Source organism: Strix uralensis, chromosome 16 (genome assembly GCF_047716275.1).
Source record: "Strix uralensis isolate ZFMK-TIS-50842 chromosome 16, bStrUra1, whole genome shotgun sequence".
Taxonomy (NCBI): domain Eukaryota; kingdom Metazoa; phylum Chordata; class Aves; order Strigiformes; family Strigidae; genus Strix; species Strix uralensis.
Window position 1 is genome coordinate 3970677 of NC_133987.1, and position 19936 is coordinate 3990612.

A 19936-nucleotide genomic window follows, 5' to 3' on the forward strand; every position below is an offset into this window, starting at 1 on the left:
GGCTGGTGTCGAAGCAGCTCTGCCCTTTGCTGGGCCATGCATGGCAACATTTCCACGTGTAAATTCATGTTGTATCTTGAAAGAGCAGAATAAAGGGGCAGGAATAAACTCCCCTTTCTCCAAAACCATTTTCCTGCCAGAGCTGAACTTTTCTCGGATTGTGAGTTTATTGCTAACGCGGAGCGCTGCATCCGCACCCAAGGAGCCAGAGCCACCCGGGACTGGAGGGATCTCCCCTCCCCAGCTCTCCTCAGGCAAGTGGGGTTGCTCATTATTTTGCATTTTGGTTCTACAAAAACCTTAATTTGTAAATCCTGTAACAGGTTTTGCTGGCATTTAGGCAAATCCTATTAATTCTGAGATGTTGAGCAGAGAGGTTCCCTGAAGGTAGGTGGGCAGGGTGGCACAGCAGCACTGAGGCCAAACCCAAATAAATCTGCTTTTTGTGAGTCCCGGGGCAGGGCAGCAGTGCCCAGGGAAGGGAGCGAAGCGCATCTCACCAAAACAATGGGATAATCACACATCATGGTGGGGTTTGATGCATGTTTTATGCCCAGCGACTTGTTTTTTGGGCTAAAAGCTGCCGTCGCTGGGATGGTTTGGGAGAGGTCAGAGTAAGCAGAAGTCAGTGGTGAAAATAGATGAAAATAGCTCGTCCTGTTAGCAGATCTGCTCTGGTGGTGTCCGTTTATATCTAACAGGTAGCGCTAATGAATCTGTATCTAAATCCATAATTACACATCTTTCCCTTCATCAAGTCTAGCTGACTGCTGGTCGATGACTGATGGTGGAGATGATGGTGATGATGATGGCTGATGGAGCTGTCACGAAGAGCTGGTGGGGGTCAGGGGGGGCTCATGGCCAGACCGGCTGCACCCGGTGGGCTGTGTTTGGGGAGCAGAGGTGGGGGCAAGCAGGAGTTGGGACCTCCAGCCGCCGCTCTGGGCTGTGCGTCTCCCAGGGATTGCTCCGGGCACAAGCCTCGCTCTCTGCCCACCCTGGGGCTGCGCCTGTTAAGGGGTTAAAACCTTTCCCCTCCCAAGTGTTAGGTCTGTTGGTAATTTCCCCCCCTGTCAGGGGGCTGGTGTCAGGAGGAGATGGCATCTGGGAAGTCCCATTAGCTGTCACCTTCCTGGTAAGCTGCAGCTAAAGCTCCCTCACACCAAAAATGACTGTGCAGAAGTTAGTTGGGGCTGCACCTCCCGCTTTCACAATTATTCATGTTAATTAATGCCTCCGAATTATTTCTTTACAACTGTATGGAACGCATCCCTCACATATTTTCTGGGCTGTTTACTTGATTCAACCCCAAATTTCCCGATATATTTACTAGTTCAACCTATCGAGTAGCTTGGCCAGGGGGTGAGCAGGGACTGTCCCCCGAGCTCAGCCCAGGGCAGAAGTCACTTGCCTGGGGATAACGAACCGTCGCATCCCCGGGGGGGGCAGGGGGATGCTCCGGGATCACCAAGGACAGGCGGGAAGCGCGTTACCGGAGGACCCGCAGCCCCTCCTGCTCCTGCAGCGCGGGGGGCTGCAAGCCCTGGGACGCCTCCGGGGCAAAACCCCTGACGACCCGCCGGGGGTCTCAGCGGCTCTCAGAGGGCGGCCGGGGGCTGAGCACGGAGCTGCCGGAACGGCCGCGGAGCCGCCGCCGCAGCCCCGCGGCTGGGCCCGCTGCGACCCGCCGGGGTGGGCGGGGCCGGGAGGGGGTGGGCGGGGCCAGGAGGGCGTGGGAGCGGCCTGGGTGGGTGGGCTGGGTCAGTGGTGGGCGGGGTCAGGGGGAAAGTGGGCGGGTCCGGGGAGAGATGGACAGGTGGGGCCCGCCCCGCCGGACAGAGCCGAGCGGAGTCGGGTGGAGCCGAGCAGACCCGAACGGAGCCGAACGCCGTCGGGGCCGGCCGAGCCGAGCCGAGCCGAGCCGAGCCGAGGTGACCTGTGAGCGGACGCGGCTCCGCGCCGCCCCGGGCTCCCGGCGATGGGTCCCCGCAGCCGCCTCCCGCCCGCCGTGCCCGGGGGACCCCGCCCGAGCGGGGCCGGGCCGGGGGCTGAGCCGCGGCCTGGGCGGGCCCGCACGGCGGTGCGACCTCTCTGTTTCTCTCCCCTCGGTAGAGCCCCGGGACCGGCCGCGCTGCCTCATGGCTGGGAAAAAACTGATCGTGGTGTTCGGGGCAACCGGTGAGTGCTCGGGGAAACGCCCGGCCCCTGCCCGCGCGGGCCGCCGCACCTCCGGGAACCGTGGGGCTGCCGGGCTCCGCCCCGGGCCGGTGGGGAGGGCGAGGGTTGGGCCGAGCCCCGGTGCCCTGCCCGGCGGCGGAGGAGGAGGAGGAGGAGGAGGAGGAGGGGGAGGAAGCGGAGGGTCCCCGCAGGTGAAGGCAGGGGCGTCCCCCGCTCCCGAAACGCTCAGGCTCCGGGGACCCGTGGGGGTTCTGGGGGGCTGGAAGGCGCCCGCCTGCAGGAGCGGCTTTTGTTTTACCAGGAGCGGCTGAGGGAACTGGGGGGGTTTAGTCTGGAGAAGAGGAGGCTGAGGGGAGACCTCATGGCCCTCTACAACTCCCTGAAAGGAGGGTGCAGAGAGGGGGGAGGAGTCTCTTGAACCAAGGAACCAGCGCCAGGACAAGAGGGAATGGCCTCAAGCTGCGCCAGGGCAGGGTCAGACTGGCTCTTAGGAAGGATTTCTTTGCAGAAGGGGTTGTTGGGCGTTGGAATGGGCTGCCCAGGGCAGGGGGGGAGTCCCCATCCCTGGAGGGGTTGAAGAGTCAGGTTGACCCAGCGCTGAGGGATCTGGTGGAGTTGGGAACGGTCAGGGTGAGGTTCATGGTTGGACTGGAGGATCTTCAAGGTCTTTTCCAACCCAGATGATTCTGTGAGCAGCCGCACAGGGAAGGGGCAGTGGGGCTGGCAGGGGCCCAGGGATGAGGGGCTGGTCCTTGTGCCCCAGGGAGGGTGCGGGGTCAGGCAGCTCTGTCTCACAGCCACGGCTCGTCCCAGCTCCCGTCAGCAGCAGAGCCCTGTGCGGCGTCGGGGCTCTGCACGGCTCTGAACGGCTCTGCACACCCAGGGGCTCAGGGGGGCTGCGTGGCCCGGGCTCTGCTGGAAGATGGGACCTTCAGGGTCCGCGCAGTGACACGGAGGCCCACAAAGAAGGAGGCCAAGGAGCTGAAGCAGAGGGGAGCTGAGGTTGTGAAGGCGGATCAGGACGATGAGCCATCGCTGGAGCTGGCCTTGGCGGGTGCTTACGGAGCCTTTGTTGTAACCAACTTCTGGGAGCACTGCAGCAAAGAGAAGGAAATCGCGCAGGTACCAGTGCTTGCTTTAACTGGGACCACATGTGGAATGGCCTGGGAGGGGGGGATCAAGGGACAGCTGTGTGGCATTGGGGTCATGGGACAGCTCTTAGTGCAGCCATGGCAGCCCTGACAGTTCAAGTGGCCGGTCCAGAAAAGTCCTGAGGCCTCACAAACAAACCAGGTCCCAGTTCTTGCAAAGCCAGAACTTGTTCCCTGTTCCCTCGCAGTCACGTGGCTCCAGGATCTGGTGCCTTCAGGGAGTTGTTAAATGCTACAAGACTTGGCGTGGAGGAGAGCACTGCCCAGGAGCAGGAGTGGGAAGACTGGGCTCCACAGAGCCTCCAGGGGCTGAGCCAGGGCTGCCTGCGGTCCTGTAGTTCTCTGCACTTGCAGCTTTGGGGCCAAATGTGTATCAGAAATGCCAGGGCCTTCCCCAAGGGCAGTGTTCACCCCAGAGCAGATCTCGTAAGGTGGCATGATGGCCACGCCTGGATGGCAGCAAACAAAAGATAAGGTGTGTTAGGGCAGGTATGCTGGGCCCGGCAGATCTTTAGGGGTGGTGTTTGTATGCTTGTCAGAGGAGCTAGCATCAAAGCTGGGGAGGGTGTGACCTTTCTAATGTAGGATGGTGTAAGCAGAGGACTCTGGCAACTCACGGGGCTCGCTGGGTCTGCCCAGCCCTGGTTCCAGCTGAGGGGCTTGCTCAGCTGGCGCGTGTCGGATCCTGCCCAGTGCAACAGCAGGGAAGTGGGGGGGATGATGAGAGCCCCTGCGCATCCCATTCCCCTCTTCATGGCCGGCTTCACCCTTCACCCAGGGAAAGCGACTTGCTGACCTGTCGAAGCGCCTGGGTCTGCGCCATGTCGTGTACAGCGGCCTGGAGAACGTGAAGCAGCTGACGGGGGGCCAGCTGGAGGTGCTCCACTTTGACGGCAAAGGTGTGGTGGAGGAGTACTTCCAGAAGGTTGGTGTTCCCACTACAACCATCCGACTGCCGTTCTACTTTGAGAACTTCCTCTCCATCTTCAAGCCACAGAAGGTCCCACAGGGAGATACCTTTGTCCTGGGTAAGAGGGGACTTCTTGCTCTCCTGGTCAGTGTCCTGTAGTTCTCATCTGCTCCCACTGTGCAGAGGCTCACTGAGGGGTGGAGGAGCCACCAGGGCTGCAGACTGGTGGGGAAGAAAGGCCTGTGCCAGCTTGCGCACAGCGAGTTGCAGCTGCATTATGGTCCTTCAGACCTGTTTGGTGGCCTGCAAGAATTAAGTGGGATCCCAGTCCTGTTTCTGGCACTGAGGGCTGCTCTGCAGGTCCCAGAGTGTCTCTGGACAGCCCAGCTCCCAGCAGTTGGGATGTTGGGGGTCAGAGGTGGGGCTGCAGATCCAGGCGAGTCACAGTGCTGCTCAGGAGCTCAGCCCTGGAGGTGCTCTTGTGTCTTGCCACACTGATGGGTGCTCTCGGCTCTTCCTCACCTCATGTTCAGAGGCTGGGTGCCCAAAACTCCAGCTGCACCTCCTCAGAGCTGGGCTCCCTCAAGCAGGGCTGCACTCTGGCTGGCATCAGTCTCTATCCCATACAGAGTTGCCCATGGGGGACACCCCCATGGATGGGATGGCGGTGGAGGATATCGGGCCTGTTGTACGTTGCCTGCTGAAGTCCCCGGAGGAGTACGTAGGCCAAGTGATCGGGCTCAGCACCGGCAAGCTCACCGAGGCAGAGTACGCTGCTGTCCTCTCCCAGCAGACGGGCAAGACAGTGGAACCCAGCAAGGTAGGAAGCGTCCCTTGGTGGTTTTGGTGTTCTTGAGGTGAGGGGAAGCTGGCTCAGGGTCCTGCAACCTGCCTTGAGGTGGTGGGGGGACGATCCTTGCACCTTCCCAACAGCTTCACGCTCTGCAGGTCCCTGCCCAGGCTGGGCTGCTGCTGACTGCGGGTGGGCACCCTGGGGAGCAGCACACCCAGCCTCTCCCATTGGTCTGGAATACTGGGGGGGTCTGTACAGGGGCTGAGCACACACAGCAGTGGCAAAACGAGCACTGCTCTGCCCTAATAGCAAGGTGGGGAGCTGTTGGGACGGAGGGCCCTCATAGCTCAGTGTACAGGATTAGTCCCGCTGCCCCCGCATGCGGCTGGAGCACACATTGGCACCAAAACTGCCTTGTTGGTACTGTCGACGAGGCAACTTGTGCTGATGGAGCACGCGGTGCACCCAGGCGGGTCGGTGCCTGGCTCTGGGGGGTGGCTGAAGTGGGAGGTCTCCAGCAGAGCCAGGGGCCAGGCAGTCGCTGGGAGGGCTGGGCACCTCCAGAGCTGGTCTGCTGCTGCCCCTCCCTTCAGCACGTCTGCCCCGAGGGCCTTGCTGTGTCACCCTTGCAGCACTCCTGGCCTCTCAGTGTTCCAGGACTTCTTTTTTGTTTGTGCTTTGGCTGTGCTGCTCCCCTCGGGCGGCTGATACAACGGAGGAGGGGTGCAGCGGCACTCTGCTTTGAGAACAAAGCACGTTTCAGCAGAAACGAAACACCTCCAATGCTCCCTGCAGGTTCTGCTCTCCCAGGGACAAATAAGAAGCTCTTTTCTTCCTGGGGCCCCAGGGCAGTGCAGAAGCAGTGGTCGACCCTTTGATTCAGGCAGGGAAGGAAGTGCTGGGGTGCCAGGTGGCAGCCTGTGTTGCTCAGGCTCTCCAGAGCTCTCCTGGACCCCCCAAGCCTGTGTTTCTAGAACCCCTCAGCCACAGCTTGTGCCCTGGTGCAGGGAAGGGCTCCCTTGGAGCTGCTTTGGTCCTCTGCCGCTGGGGAGAGCGTGTTGCGTGCCAGAGCCGGGTGCTGGCCCGAGGCAGGGTGGGCTGTTTCTGCCAGGCAGGGCTGTCGGGTGCTCAGTGGCACTGCCCTGCCCATGGCTGTGGCTTTGGGGGGGTGGCTGGCTCGGGGAAGATTCAGAACAAGCTCCTCAGCATCTCTGCAGCATGATTTCCCCACCGTGACCCCTTCTCACGCTGCGCTGGAGGAAGGGGGGGGGGGGTCAGCTCTGACTGTCAGACAGGGCTCTGCTGCATCCCGCCTCCCACCAGCGTGCTCAGGCACAGACTTTCCTCCGCCTTGCCCTCACGCCGCAGGGCTGCTGCTTCCTTTACACCACCCTGACCCAAATGACTTCCAGAGCAGCAGAGCTTCCTCACCCGTGGAGATAACGTGGCTCTAATGCAGCCCTCTTCAGCTTCCCTGCATGCTCTAAGGGAAACACCCCAGCAGACTCTGCCCTATGACAACACTTTTTTTCCCCTAAATTTTTTTTGCAGATCTCCCCAGAGGAGTATGAGAAACATGACTTCCCTGGGGCCAAGGAACTGGCTGCCATGTTCCGTTTCTACGCCCTGAAGCCAGACCGCAACGTGGACCTGACCATGAAACTCAACCCCAAGGCCCGCACCTTCCCTCAGTGGGTGGCAGACAATAAGGCTGCCTTCTGACCCTCCCCTCCCTTCTCTGCTGCCCGACTGCCTCCGGTAGTGCCCTGGTGAAGGGCTGACCCTGCGGGGCTGGGCAGAGCTTTGGTCCCTGGGTGCACTCCAGGGTTCTCCTGCTGCCCTGGTGAGACTGTTCAGAGCAGTGTGAGAGGAAAGGCTGCACAGCTGCAGGCAGACGGGCAGGAGAAGCACTACCTTTGCACGCTGTCTCCAGGGAGGGGTGTGTTTAGTGATTCTGGGTGTTTTCACAGCTGTAGGGTGGTGGTGGGTTGTTTTCCCAGGATCACGCTTTCCCCGGCAACTCTGACACATGGCACCAGGCCGTGGGCTGAATGCCTCATGCCTCTGGCCCCTGCAGGTACCCACGGCCAGTGCGGGCTCCTGAGCACCCACAAAACACGGGGGGTTCTCCACAGCTCAGGTGAGGCAGGGGGCAGAGCGCTGTGTTAGCACCACCCTGGCCATGGGCGACTGCACAGTGATGTGGGGCACTGTGTAACACAAAAGCTGAGCTTAATTCCTAAATCAGACAGCGCAGAGCTGTGGCCTGGCCTAGAGCTAATCTCAATTGCTGCCCCACCCTAGGATTTAAGACTCACTTAGACTCCTTCCCCCACCCCACCCTATGCTTTAGGTACTGCTCAGATAACAGCTCTGGGATGGGGCAGTTTCTGTCCATGCTTAAAGGCCCTCACAGCCCCCAGAGCTGCTCAGGACATCCAGCCCTCTCTGCTCCTTGTCTGAGAGACCTTCCTGTTACAGGGGGAGGGAACGGGGGTGACAGACAAGACTGGAAGAGTAGACAAGGCAGCAAGGCACAGCACGTGTTAAATATCTTTATGAAGTCAATCTTATTTACATGGATACAGAATCACTTTACAGACAGTTTAATCAGGAGGCAACACGTGCTTTATTTCAGCAAATTAAGAAGGGCAAGACTATGACATGTCCTTGTTTAGCTGGTCGATTAGTATGTGGGCTGATGGTACCTGCACGGTAGAACTAACAACAGCGGGCTACAGTAACCATGAAAACACTCACTGCAAGAGCTCGACTCCACCTGGAAGGAGTGATCCACTTCACTTGTATTCTCACACATGTAGGAACAATGACTCTTTGACCAATCATTTATGCTACGGGTGTTGCACTAATGTAATAAAAGACTTTGTCCCAAACTGACAAAGGGCTTGGTGATAAACTTGCACCCATTCAGAAGCGACAGCATTTGTGTTGTAACTTCAGTTAATTCGGGGGGTAAGGGAAACCCGTGGCAAAGCCCCTTTTTGTGGAGGAAATCAGCAGGACTAAGAAACCCCAGGGCTGCGGAGGGAGCCAGACAGCTGGGCAGGCAGTCCCAGCCCCAGGGAGATCTCCCCTGAGAGGTGTGCAGGACAGCGAGGAGAGCTGTCGTGAGGACAGGGCTAAAACCCACTGACCCACCAAGTCTCCTGGGAGAAGAGAAGCAGTGCTAAGTTCGCCAAGCACAGGGCACCTGAGTGAGCAGCAGCCATCTTGGACTCCACCCAACACTCTGTGCTGGGAGGACAATTTTTATTTCACATTTCCACTGTTTCAGATTCTAAATAAAATTTCAACTTTAATTTTTACCAAATAAGCTTCTAGCAGCAGTAGGGACTGTGGAGCAACCCCAAGAGAGCGCCGCGTATCTGCACAGCTGGCCTTTCCCTTCATTACCAGTGCCTGGGGCGGTGGGTGGGTTTTCTATCATGATGCTTGTTGGTGCCTCAGTGGTCTGTAGCCTCTCCAGCTGGGATCCACACTGTGCTGCTGACTGACGTCCTTCGCTCTCGGGAGCCCGCTGCCAGAAACTTTCATTCAAAGATGATCTGCTGCTGCTGGCTCTTAGTTTCCAGTAGAACGTTTCCCTGCAGTTGAGGCAAGAGAGACATTTGTTTCCTGAGCGAGTCGGCCTGAGGCACAAGCGCAGGCACGAGAGCACTTCCCCCCCGCCCCGCGTCACGCTCTGTCAGCCACACAGAGCAGACAAGTTTGAAGCCCGTGGTGACAGGAAGCCGAGCCCCTGCAATCCAAGACACCAGCGTCTGCCAGAGAAGATTTCAAGCCTGCAGCGCTGCCTCAGAGCAGGCCAGCACCACTGAAATGCTGCCCCGAGTTCTAACACTGCTCGTTTGCGTGGCACAGGCTTTGCGGTGCTTTACAAGGACTGATTCCTTCCAGGTGCTGTAAGCCCATGGCAGGGGCAAGTCCAGCCTGAGCACACCAGCCCCTCCTGTGCCTCTCAGCAAGCCCAGGCTCTTTGTGGGCAACAGAACTGCCCAGTCCCAGCTTTACCAGGCCAGTAACACCCTCGGTGCATTGAGTCAGGTACAGCCACTGAGTGGACATGGAAGCAGAGCTGCAGGGGAGGCCAGCAACCTCCCTGAAGACATACCCAGCATTTTTGCTGCTTTTTGCTGTAGCAACGATGCAATTTAGTCCCTGGCTTTTTGCTCCAGGTCACAGGGGACAGCTAGGGCTTTTCACACCAGTGGCTGGAAGGCCTGAGGCTAAGTGAGAAGCAACACTGTGCTTTTGCTGCTTCTACCTCCCAAGAAGTGCAAATTCTGCTCAGTGTGTGGGAAAGACGACGATAAAACACAAGAGGCCTCCTACCTCAGATAGGGTGTCAGGAGCTAAACATTTTCTTAAGTTTGGAAAGGAATCCCTCCTTGTTCTCCTCAGCCTCAGGCCTATCCCCGCCTGCGTCAGCGCTAGCCGTGGCCCTGCCACCTGGACACAAACAGCAAAGGGCTGCAGTCAGATACATCTCCCACCTGTAGCCACCACCCCTGACAAAGTGAGCGGGTTATTTTAGACAGGGAATGGTCAAGGCAGCTGTGAGGGAATTCTCATGCTGCAGAGTCAGGCCAGGGACCCCACAGGCTTCAGAAACAAGCACTTGGAATTGAGAGTCTGCCACTAAAAACAACTTGACCACAGCCAGCCATCCAGCCATGACTTTACAGACAAAAAAAAAGCTGCATTGGTGTCCCTGGAACAACCTCTCTTCCTGTTTCATGGTCATATCATGATCCTTTAGAGCAAAGCAGTGCAAAACCACACTCGGACCCTGCTTCATGTAATTTCAAGCAATGCTCAGACAAACAGTATCAAGGAGAAAACGAACTCAGGCTAGAATGAAAAAGGCTACAAGTATTTCAGAACAAGCGTCCAGATAAGGAATCTCACTGGCAGCAGCAAGCATAGTTCTCCTGTATAAACAGGTCCTGAGAAGTTTGTCCCTCCAGAAGTGGCTACAGCAAAAACAAAGGAGACCTCTTTGCTAATCTCCTTTTATTTGACAGTAAAACTGTCAATAAGAGGACCCCCAAATCCTCCTCAAGCTTTCTTCACGCACAGAGAAAACAAAGTCCAGTCCTCCCCATCCTCCCCCAGCTGACTCCTGAGCTGCCTGATGCAATGGTATGAAATACTGAGGCCTGCAGCAGAACACGCCTCCAGCCACTCAGCGTGTTTCTGCTTCCCAGAGCAAGGACATGATCTGAGCAACAGCCTGTCTCTATATTGCAAACTGCTGGCATTGTTTGTAATCCACCTTGCTGCTTAATTGTAAAAAACAGGGAACGTTTTTGTCCTTTGGCACAAACGTCTTTAAAAAGCTGGAACGCACGTTCTGTGCTTGGAGATCTCTCCCCTTCCCCCAAGGCTGACCTTTAATGCTTACCCTCAGCGGGAAAGATGTAACTTCTGTGTTAGGGAAGCACTATAAGACATAACATTGGTAAGTATTTGGCAGATACTGCCTTCCAATATCCTGAACTCCAGCATATATTCCTCAGGCTTTGGCATGTGTAGTAGAGAGGACTCGAGTTCCTGGGATCATTTAGCAGCTTTGAAAGACTCTCACCTTTGCCTAGCTGTACGCAGTCATAAATGCCCTTTTTGGTTTAAAGTATAAGAAGAAAGACAACCAGCTTTAACAAGTTCACTGTTCCAATATGAGCAAAGAAAAAACTGTTTTCCAGTAACAAAAGACAAAGCTCTTGCCTTACTGTTCTACCATGTTTTGCCTTTAGCTGCCACTGATGCCAGGTACCTCACCCCTGAAACTTAAAACAATTGCTGAATCAGAATTCTTGATCCGGAGCCGAAAGAGCAGCTTTGCAAAGCTCCCCACTGATGTTGTTCCCTCTGTCACACTGACACTGTCTACTGACTCAGCACCAATGAACATTCCCATCCCAGGTTCCCCCATGTGCACAGGTATGGCTTAGAGCAGCTCTGACAGCAGTGCTCCCCTCCAGCTTTCAAGGAGAAACATTCCCACTTCAGTCAGAAGCACAATGGATTAGCTCACACAGAAAGTTGGCCTGAAGCACATTCTTTTTCTACCTCTGCTACTAAGACAAGTTACTTCTGGCACGGGGGCAGGAGCAGGGAGCGGAAGGCATTCATCACCACAGCGACTCACCACAACCTGTCAGGACCCCCAGTACCTCAATACCCACACTCTAGTCATGCACAGATCTGCCCAGCAAGTATTTGAGTGAAGCTTTCTGGAAAGAGGCTCCCTCCTTGCTTTGTGCTACAGCCTATTAACGCCAGACTAGAAGTATTTCCAAAGGAGCACTAATTCCCCCCACTCACCCGATGCTGTATTTGTGACCCCGTTCACTGTGCCATCCACATCTGCCTCGTCCTCGGCATAGCTCATCATCAAGGCTCTCTGGCGATCCGTCAGCCTCCTGCAGGTCAAAGACAGAGGTGTTGGTTCTGCCTGTCTTTAGGGACAGTGTCTCTACAGACCTCCTTAACCTTCTTCAGCAGCACGCATGAGAGGCAGCAGCTACTGGAAGTACAAGACAAATACAGCTGGCAGACGCTGAGAATCCCTACGGTGCTCTTAAAATGGGCAATCTATAAAGAAAAAGCCCCAGTGGAAGAGGAGATATGCATTTCACCAAACTGCAATGAAAAATCAAAGTATTTTCAAGTGCTGAGAAGAACCGTGTGGAGCTGCAACAGAACACACATCTGGTGGGGAGACCTCAGGAAATGAACTCCCTTGCCAAGTGCAGCAATACAAGCTAAAAAGTTTCCTTCACCACAGGAGCCAAGGGTGGCCAAGCAGTCTGAAAAGCAGCTGCCAAGGACTTCGGTTCCTTTAAGCTGTAGGTGTGAGAGCACAGACACTTTGTAAGCCACAACACTGAATTTATGTAACCGGGATCCAGACAGAATCACAGATAGCCGGGCAAATATGCAGGTGCAGAACTACTTATGCATTTGCAGGGTTTAGGATTTTTAGAGCTGGGTTGCCAAATGGTATTATTAAAAAAATGTACCTCACACTAGAATAAAAAGCAGAGCGAGAAATTAATCATCTTCATACAGCAGGCATTTTCACAAAAATCTTTCTGAACAACATGTTTTGCAAAAAGTTCAAGATTTCACAGAAACTTGCATTAGCTCTACTTACTGAGGAACTTTTATCTTTATGTGAATGTAGTGGTCTCCGTAGCCATAACTGTTAACCTTGGGAATGCCTTTCCCACTCATTCGAATTCTCTGGTCTGGCTGAATACCAGGGGGTATCTACAACACAGAGGTGTCACATTTATTACTTTAGTTTAACCATTTATATAGTAATTACATGTCTATAAAAGTTAACTACTCCAGCAAGCTTCAAAGTAGGATGGGAGAGATCTGGTACGTTCATGCATCTGGACACATTCAGAAGCTGTCAGTAATGACAGAAAAGCTTTTGAAGGAACAAGTAAAGAACCTCGCATAGTCTGTAGAGCTTGGACGGGATTTGTCCAACAATCCACCAGCCCTTCCCCTCCCTGTCCCTACGCAGCGACAGGAAAGGAGGCGTGACCAAGCAGGTCACAAACTACCTGACACTCAATCCTGAACAAGTCCGAAACACAATACTGGCAGACTTAGGAGATTTGCACCATCTTTGCAGTAAAGGGGAAGTCTCTGCTGTCCCACATCGAATTTATGCCCAAGCTTTTCCACATCAGCATACTTACTGTGATATTGATTGTCTCGTACAAGCCTTGACATCTGGCTGTGCCTCCCAGAACAGCCTGTGCTATTGAAATAAGGAGGTCTGAATGGATATCTGCTCCATTTCTTCTGAACACGGAACTTTTTTGAACCTAAAAGGCAGGCAGTTCCAAAGAGAAGTGAGCACACCACAACAGAGTTCTCACAGTAAACAGCTTTGCAGGTTCTCAGAAGAAAAACATACCAGAATGCTGTAGTCAGACCCTTACCATCCACAAACTGCATGGCTAAAGAAGTGTAAGTTAACGCTCAGTCTTTTAGAAAAATAATCATAATTAGCCAGAGGCTTAGTAGGACGCCCGCTTCCTACCTCAGCAACTCCCTCCCCTAATCCTGGTGTCAATTTATCAGTGTCAGTATGATTCTGCGGAGACGGAGAAGCCTTGCCCAGTACCCCGAACAGGGGAAAGCCAGAAGAGAAGAGGGAGAGAGGCACCTCTGCAGCAGCTTCACAAGCTGGAAGAGAATTAAATCCTCCCACACCACTAAAAAGGTGCTGAAAACAATTCTCTCCTATACAGACACATATGACAGGATACCTACAGGAGAAGAGGGCCCCAGCTACAAAACGTGTGCTAAGCAGCACTTAATGCGGGTCTGAAAAAGGACACTTGACCCACCAGCCTCCCGCGGGCGTTCCCGCTGCCCTCTGCAGTGCTCCCACCTCTGCCAGCAGACAACTCCTTCACATTTCCAAGTCAAAACCTCAAGGTATCAAGAACCTACTCTGCATTTTGATGCACACTACCACAAGGGCCTCGTCCTGGAACAGGCAGCACAATTCTTCATGAGCAGACTTCACGTTACACTGCTTGTTACAATGCGGATCTCCTGCTGTCTCAGAAAGTTCACGTGGATCATGTTACCTCGGCTGTTTCAAAGGATCACTCGCTCTTCCTCCTCTGTCCCTCATTCACACAGTCGCTTCCCAGGCAGTTGTGAAGGGAACAACCAACCAACTTAACTAAGGAAAACATCTCACGATACGTACCCTAAATGTAATGAAAATTTCTTTCTTCCCCACAGGCATCCGAACTGTCTGCCCATCCTCAACACCTGCAATCAGAAAAAAAAGCGGGAGCGTTACCTTGCGTTCTAATCCACGTGTTACCTGAGCACCTCCAACTCTTGCCATCCCCAAAAGCCGGCCACCACAGCAGCACCCGCACATCCAGGAGCACGAGGCACAAGACCTACCAGCGGGCAGCACAGCAACGCTCTCCACAGGAGCCCAGGAGCTGTGGCCAAAGGAAGGAGGTGTCAGCACACGTTTATACCTCTGAGGTGATCACTACGCCCCAAGCAGGCTCATTACAGAATCACAGAATCGTCTAGGTTGGAAAAGACCTTGAGGATCATCCAGTCCAACCATTAGCCTAACATTGACAGTTCCCAACTACACCAGATCCCTCGGCGCTGGGTCAACCCGACTCTTAAATACCTCCAGGCATGGGGACTCCACCACCTCCCTGGGCAGCCCATTCCAACGCCTGACTACCCATTCTGTAAAGAAATACTTCCTAATATCTAGTGTAAACCTTCCCTGGCGCAACTTGAGGCCATTATCTCTTGTCCTAAATCTTACTTCAATCAATAAATTACGGAATTCTTTAGGGAACCGCATCAGACTAAGGAACACTGAGCAGCCTCCACAAGCTGCAGGAAAATTCCAGGCTGCTCATCCAGGGCGGTCTCATAGAAGCAAGTCTTCAGCCCCACCACTCGCTGTACCCTCCCTGGTGAGGAAGGCCATCAGCACACTGTTCTGAGCCAGGCTAAGGCTTTCAAGATTCCCACCCTCTCCCCAGGCTTCATCAAGGGCAAACAGAAAACCCAAGGCAACAAAACCTTTTGAGAGTTTCACTCTTCAAAACCTGACTAGAAGGATCCATGCAACAACCAAAACCTCACTCAGGAAGGGCAAAGTGAAAATTTATATCCATGGCCAGGAAGTTCACCTCATCACTAGCCCTTTGATCAACTGCCAAGTTATCAACCTGCTTTGTTCTTAAGGTCGCTTCTCTGCAGCAAAACTTGTTACGTTGCTGTTACATTCGTACCCGGCAGGGACCGGCCATGCTTTGGAGGCAAGTTGCTGTTGGCCAAGTGGAAGCAAATAACTACAGTTCTTTAACAGAGAGCAGCACACAAGTACACCACTAACCAGCTGGCACAGGGACCATCACTGTCTTCTTTTGTTTGGTTTGCCCCGTTCCTCGACATACTATACACGGTGTTGTTATGATGGAACCACGACCACCACATCGTCGGCACGTAGATCTCATTACAAAAGGGCCAGTATTTATTGTCTCCTAGTGAAGAAAACACAGAGAGTACAAATATTTAGTACAGAGATGGTACTTTTCACTCCACAAAACACTGCTAGCAACTGGCCCAGCACATCTGAGTCCTCCTAATCGCACATGCAACCTGACAGGACAGCAATATCCTTTAGCAAGAGGAGGAGCAGAAAACTGGCTCAGAAATCCAGAGGATGCTGCTTGTGAGATTCAATTGCCATCACATTCTGATTTCCACTGAAAACTATCACTACTATAGTATGGCAGGGGCAAGGGAAACGCAACACTTCCTGTCTCAAGGCTTTAATGTGCAAAAAGGAACAAAGCTCCTTACAGTGCCATTTCACAAGGGACTATAAAACATCTGTATTTTGAGGAATCTAAGGACAATCCATTTGCATGAATTATTGCCAGTGTCCAGGAAAACGTTATAGGGACTCAGCCATGGTCTGAACTGTGAAAGCCACCTGTCAGACTGAAGCACACAAGGAAACAGTGGGAAGAGCTCACAGTCTCCTCTCACCAACTACATCTGTTCTGCGCAGAAAGACACTCTGGTCACTGACTGATTGCTGGGACACATTTTGATACGTGGAAATTGAAAGCCTGAAGCTTGATCATTACTTACTGTAAGTAACTTGAATCTTCTTATTTCATAATTACGTGTAGGCTATCATCACCCTCCTCCTCCCTCCACCCCTCAAAGTAATGCCCAAGTAATTTCAGAACTGTTACATTATATAAATGTGGCTTGCTGGATGTAGGATACCGGATGACCTAGCCCTGAAGGCTAGTGCTTTTAGCTGGGTGGAGCACTTCTTTAATACAGAGAAAATCCATCTAGGGCCTATTAACAGCAAGTCCACATTAACTCAGCTTCACCCAAGATAAGCTGATGACTGTAGTGAGAATTTTTCACTGTGGAGGGGACTGAATTGCCCCCATAAGGAAAAGCACAGCAGAACCTGTGTCTTAAAAAGCACTTACCATGCCAGTGCCACTGCAGTAGTGACAATGCTGCGCTTTGGTACCAGGTTCGTGTCCTTTACCATTGCATCGCTCACAGGAGTCATTGATGTTCACCACAATCTGCTTGTTAACACCTTTTGCAGCTTGGGTGAATGTCAGTTCCATGATATACTGTACAGGAAACACGGACATCAGTCTGCAGCCAACACATGACGGGGTCTCAAGCAGACTGAAATTGGTTTAGGCCAAATAGCAAACAATGCTTAAAACACATCCAGGTAACAGAGGGTGGGAAGAAACAGATCCAGAAGGGTTCTGCCTCACTTGAGGAAGCAATAATCTCTCATATAAGTAAAAAGGGGTACAGAGGGATAGCAAACATTACAGGAATGATGATCACACCAGTCTGATGAGCAGCTGTGTAGCAGAAATTAATTTAAAAATACAAAAAAAGGAAGTAAAAATAGAAGTCAAGCATTTTTCTGCACTCAGGAAAACTCTTAATGCTTCTAAAGGCTTTGCTTAATGGGAATTCAGCAACAGGTGAGGGAGAAGGCTTTCAATCCCAACAAATCCCAAGCTCTTCCTCATTAAACTCTTTACATCAGCAAAGATGACTGCACAAAAATAGGAAATTCTGTTTATAATAGAAATTCTGTTTATAATAGAAAGGCCATTTTCACTAAAGCCAGAAATACTGAATACCAAACATTTCTGAAGGCAGCACATGAACCAACACTGTCAATACTTAAAAGAGCATTTAGCTGCAGTACAAAGAACAAGACATAGGTTTTATTATGGGCTCCACTGCAAAGTTAAGCCAATTAAGTTGCAAAATTAAGCCAATTAAACTGCCAAACCTAATGCTGGAAGGCTTGTTTTCTAGTTAAAAGGTGTTTTGTGGTTTTTAGCATTACAGATCAAAGCAGACATGTGTAAATCAATGTACAGCAGAAAAGACACCTCTACCATGACGGAATTGTTTGGCAGCACCAACTGGTGTCAGTAAACACCAGATGAAGCAGCTGAAGTCCAGAAAAAATATTCTACCTGGAGGTGTGGAGAATGTATCTACACAGCTTATCAAAAATACCTGACTTGCCCACCCATACAACGCAACATTCCCAGAAACAACTTCTTTGCTTAAGCTCGCTCCTGGAATGATCTGAGACAGACTAGTGTCCCTCTCTAGCTTTTTCATTTCCCATTTTCATTTCATTACTTGAAAAATAAATGCACTTCATACCTCCTGCGGCTGGTCAAAGACATTCTGAAAATCACCGAAAGGGGATCCTGAGAACTCTCCAAAGATTTTTCTGAAAAGCTCTTCTGGATCAATCGATGGACCACTGCTCCAGTACTGCCGCCCAGCACCAGCACCTGTGGCGCCAGGATCAAAACTCGCCGTGCCGTACGCATCGTATTGTTTCCGCTTCACTTCATCACTTAACACCTTTGGGGCAAAAGAACGATGCCATGAGGACACTGTACAGATCCCGAGCAACTGGGCAGCCTGGATCTGCAGAGCAACGTCTCTCGGGAGGATTCAAGGCTACTGGCGTTACAGCCACAAGCCCACGTTCTCAAACCTCACTGCCATCAGGAGGGTTATCCCAGCTCTCAGCAGCATATGAATTACCAAAAAGCTGCTTCTTCCCTGGTATCTCTCAGCTCATCATCAGGAAAATGACAAGATCTTACTAATTTCTAACAAGCAAGAATAACGTACATCATACAGTCAGTCATTAATATATCGGGTGAAAGCTGGTAATAAGAGTGCTGGGGTAAATTTGGAAACCCTTGAGAGCAAAAACCAGCACAAGATTTTTGAACGAGCTGAAGGGCAGGAAGAAACAGGACCAGAGGAGCACAGTGGAAGGCACCTCTGTCTCAAACAGCTGATAACAGCTGACAGGTTTTCTGTTTGTTTATTTAAGCTGACCAATAATTCCACAGCAGCAACCACAGCATCTGTGCTGGTCACTCACTGCTGAGAAGGAGCACACAAATTGAAAGAGCCCAAAACACATTCAGGTAAATCAGATACTTGGGCTAAGTAATTTCTGGGAGACACCACTGGGACAGAGACACGCAAGCCTGAAGTATAAGACATCAAAAATTAGACATGGTTTTGCAGGAAATGTACACAATAAATGTGTGTGTCCGCCCCCCCAAGTCTACTCTCCAATTTTTCCTCCTTTGCATGATGATAAAATCCTGCATATTACCTCATAGGCTTCTGCCAGCTGAGAGAACTTCTCTTTAGCTTTAGGGTCATCCTTATTTGTGTCAGGGTGGTATTTCTTTGCCAGCTAAACAACAAAAATCAAACTATTAGCGACAGAGAGAAGCAATTTACTTTAGCATATCTCACATACCAGGAAAAACACAATAGGCAGGGCTTGGCATTCACTATCTGTGCTTTAGGGAACTGAAAGCCTTCATTTTCCGTTATCATCACAATATAAGGAACAACTGAAGCTGCTCCTGACTCTCAGCAATCCCAGGACCTCCTGGGAGGAGACCCGAGGTGACAGCACAGACAGACCACGCTTTTGAAGAGGTCCCCAACCCGATGCAGGAGCTTTCCCACCGCCGCCCCCCGGCCTCCAGCGGGGCCAAGCACAGGGATCTCGCGGGCGGTTTTGTTCTTTGCCCTGCAAGAGGCTGCGGGCAGCCCCGGCAGGTCCCCCCCGCAGGGCCCGCGGCCGAACGTGCCTGGTAGTAGGCCTTCTTGATCTCCTTCTGGGTGGCGGTGCGGGGCACCCCCAGCACCTGGTAATAGTCCTCCTTGGCGCGGGCCGCGGCGCTGCTGTGGAAGGAGGCGGCGGCGCGCTTCGTCCCTGCGGGAGAGGAGGGCAGAGGGGCCGGGTGAGGGCCGGGACGGCGCCGCCAAGGGCAGGAGGCGGGACAAAGCCGGGGGAAGGGGCCCGGCCTCCGCCCGGCCCCAACACGACGGCTCCGCCGCTCGCCGCGCACCCCCCTCCCCGCTGAGGCCCCGCCGCCGCCCCCGCTCACCCGCGGCGCAGAGCCCGGCGCACAGCGGCAGGAGGCGGCGGGCGGCACGAGCCGAGGCGGCGGCGGCGGCGGGCGGCGGGACGCTGAGCCCCCGGACGAGCCAGACGAGCGGCAGCCGCCCGTCCCCCGGCCCGCGGCTCCTGGCAGCGGCCACGGCGGCGGCCGCCCCGAGCCAGCGCGAGGAGCCCCCGGCCGCCATCTTGGCCCGCGCACGGCGCTGCGCCTGCGCCACCGGCGACGCGCGACGGCCCGCGCTCCGGGGGGGGGGGGGGGGGGCGGCGGCCCAGCGCGCCTGCGCAGTGGCTCCGCGCCGCCGCCGGGCCCGCGTTGCTGCGCATGCGCGGCGCCGCTGCCGGGCGCGGTATCGTGGCGGTGTCGGGCCGGGCCTCGGCCGCTGCGGAACCCCTCGGTGTGGCGGCCCCAAGCGGGGAGGCACCGGGACAGCCCCTGGGAGGGTGCCCAGGGCGACTGTGCCGGGCGAGGGGCAGTACGAGCTCCGTGCCGAGGGGCCGCGGGGGAAGGGAGGGGCAGACGGGACCCTCGTCAGGAGGTTTGGGGGAGCCGGGCCCAGCCAGACCCCGCACCCCACTGCGACATCCCCCGCCCGAGCGGCTGCGGCCGCCGGGCCTCGGGGAGCAGCTGCCTCCGCCTCCGCGGTCCCCCGCCTTGCCGGGCGAAACCCGGTCGGAGAACGGCAACAAAGGCTCCTCTTGAACGCAGAGCGGCCGCGCTGTCCCACCGCCCGCGCGGAGGGCGGGAGCTGCGCCCCCCGCAGCCCCCGGTGCCCATGGCGGCAGCTGTCTGGTGACCCCGGATCTCTGTGGGAGGCGGGGAAAGGGGC

The 19936-nt window shown here is 54.2% G+C and overlaps 2 protein-coding genes across 5 annotated transcripts; one reads left to right on the top strand and one right to left on the bottom strand.

The window, feature by feature from the left end:
- The first annotated feature begins 1871 nt into the window (after nt 1-1871).
- Nucleotides 1872-7934, top strand: NMRAL1 (NmrA like redox sensor 1). Of its 3 annotated transcripts, none has more exons than XM_074885722.1 (6): nt 1872-1924; nt 2111-2178; nt 3062-3300; nt 4108-4357; nt 4869-5059; nt 6584-7934. In XM_074885722.1, exons 2-6 carry the CDS (start codon nt 2139-2141, stop codon nt 6752-6754), a joined length of 891 nt encoding a protein of 296 aa, XP_074741823.1. In that variant the 5' UTR covers nt 1872-1924; nt 2111-2138; the 3' UTR covers nt 6755-7934. The 3 variants fall into 3 exon arrangements, with proteins under 3 accessions (XP_074741823.1, XP_074741824.1, XP_074741822.1); XM_074885723.1 differs by having other exon boundaries at nt 1916-1931; nt 2113-2178; XM_074885721.1 differs by lacking the exon at nt 1872-1924 and having other exon boundaries at nt 1947-2178; nt 2976-3300.
- A 532-nt stretch (nt 7935-8466) lies between these two features.
- On the bottom strand, nt 8467-19301 carry DNAJA3 (DnaJ heat shock protein family (Hsp40) member A3). 2 transcript variants are annotated; one of them, XM_074885719.1, is made up of 12 exons: nt 19096-19301; nt 18796-18920; nt 18306-18389; nt 17324-17530; nt 16096-16248; nt 14973-15120; nt 13800-13864; nt 12772-12900; nt 12213-12328; nt 11381-11478; nt 9386-9502; nt 8496-8637 (listed from the first exon to the last, which is right to left on the bottom strand). In XM_074885719.1, exons 1-11 carry the CDS (start codon nt 19292-19294, stop codon nt 9399-9401), a joined length of 1428 nt encoding a protein of 475 aa, XP_074741820.1. In that variant the 5' UTR covers nt 19295-19301; the 3' UTR covers nt 8496-8637; nt 9386-9398. The 2 variants fall into 2 exon arrangements, with proteins under 2 accessions (XP_074741821.1, XP_074741820.1); XM_074885720.1 differs by lacking the exon at nt 9386-9502 and having other exon boundaries at nt 8467-8637.
- Between the last annotated feature and the right edge of the window lie 635 nt (nt 19302-19936).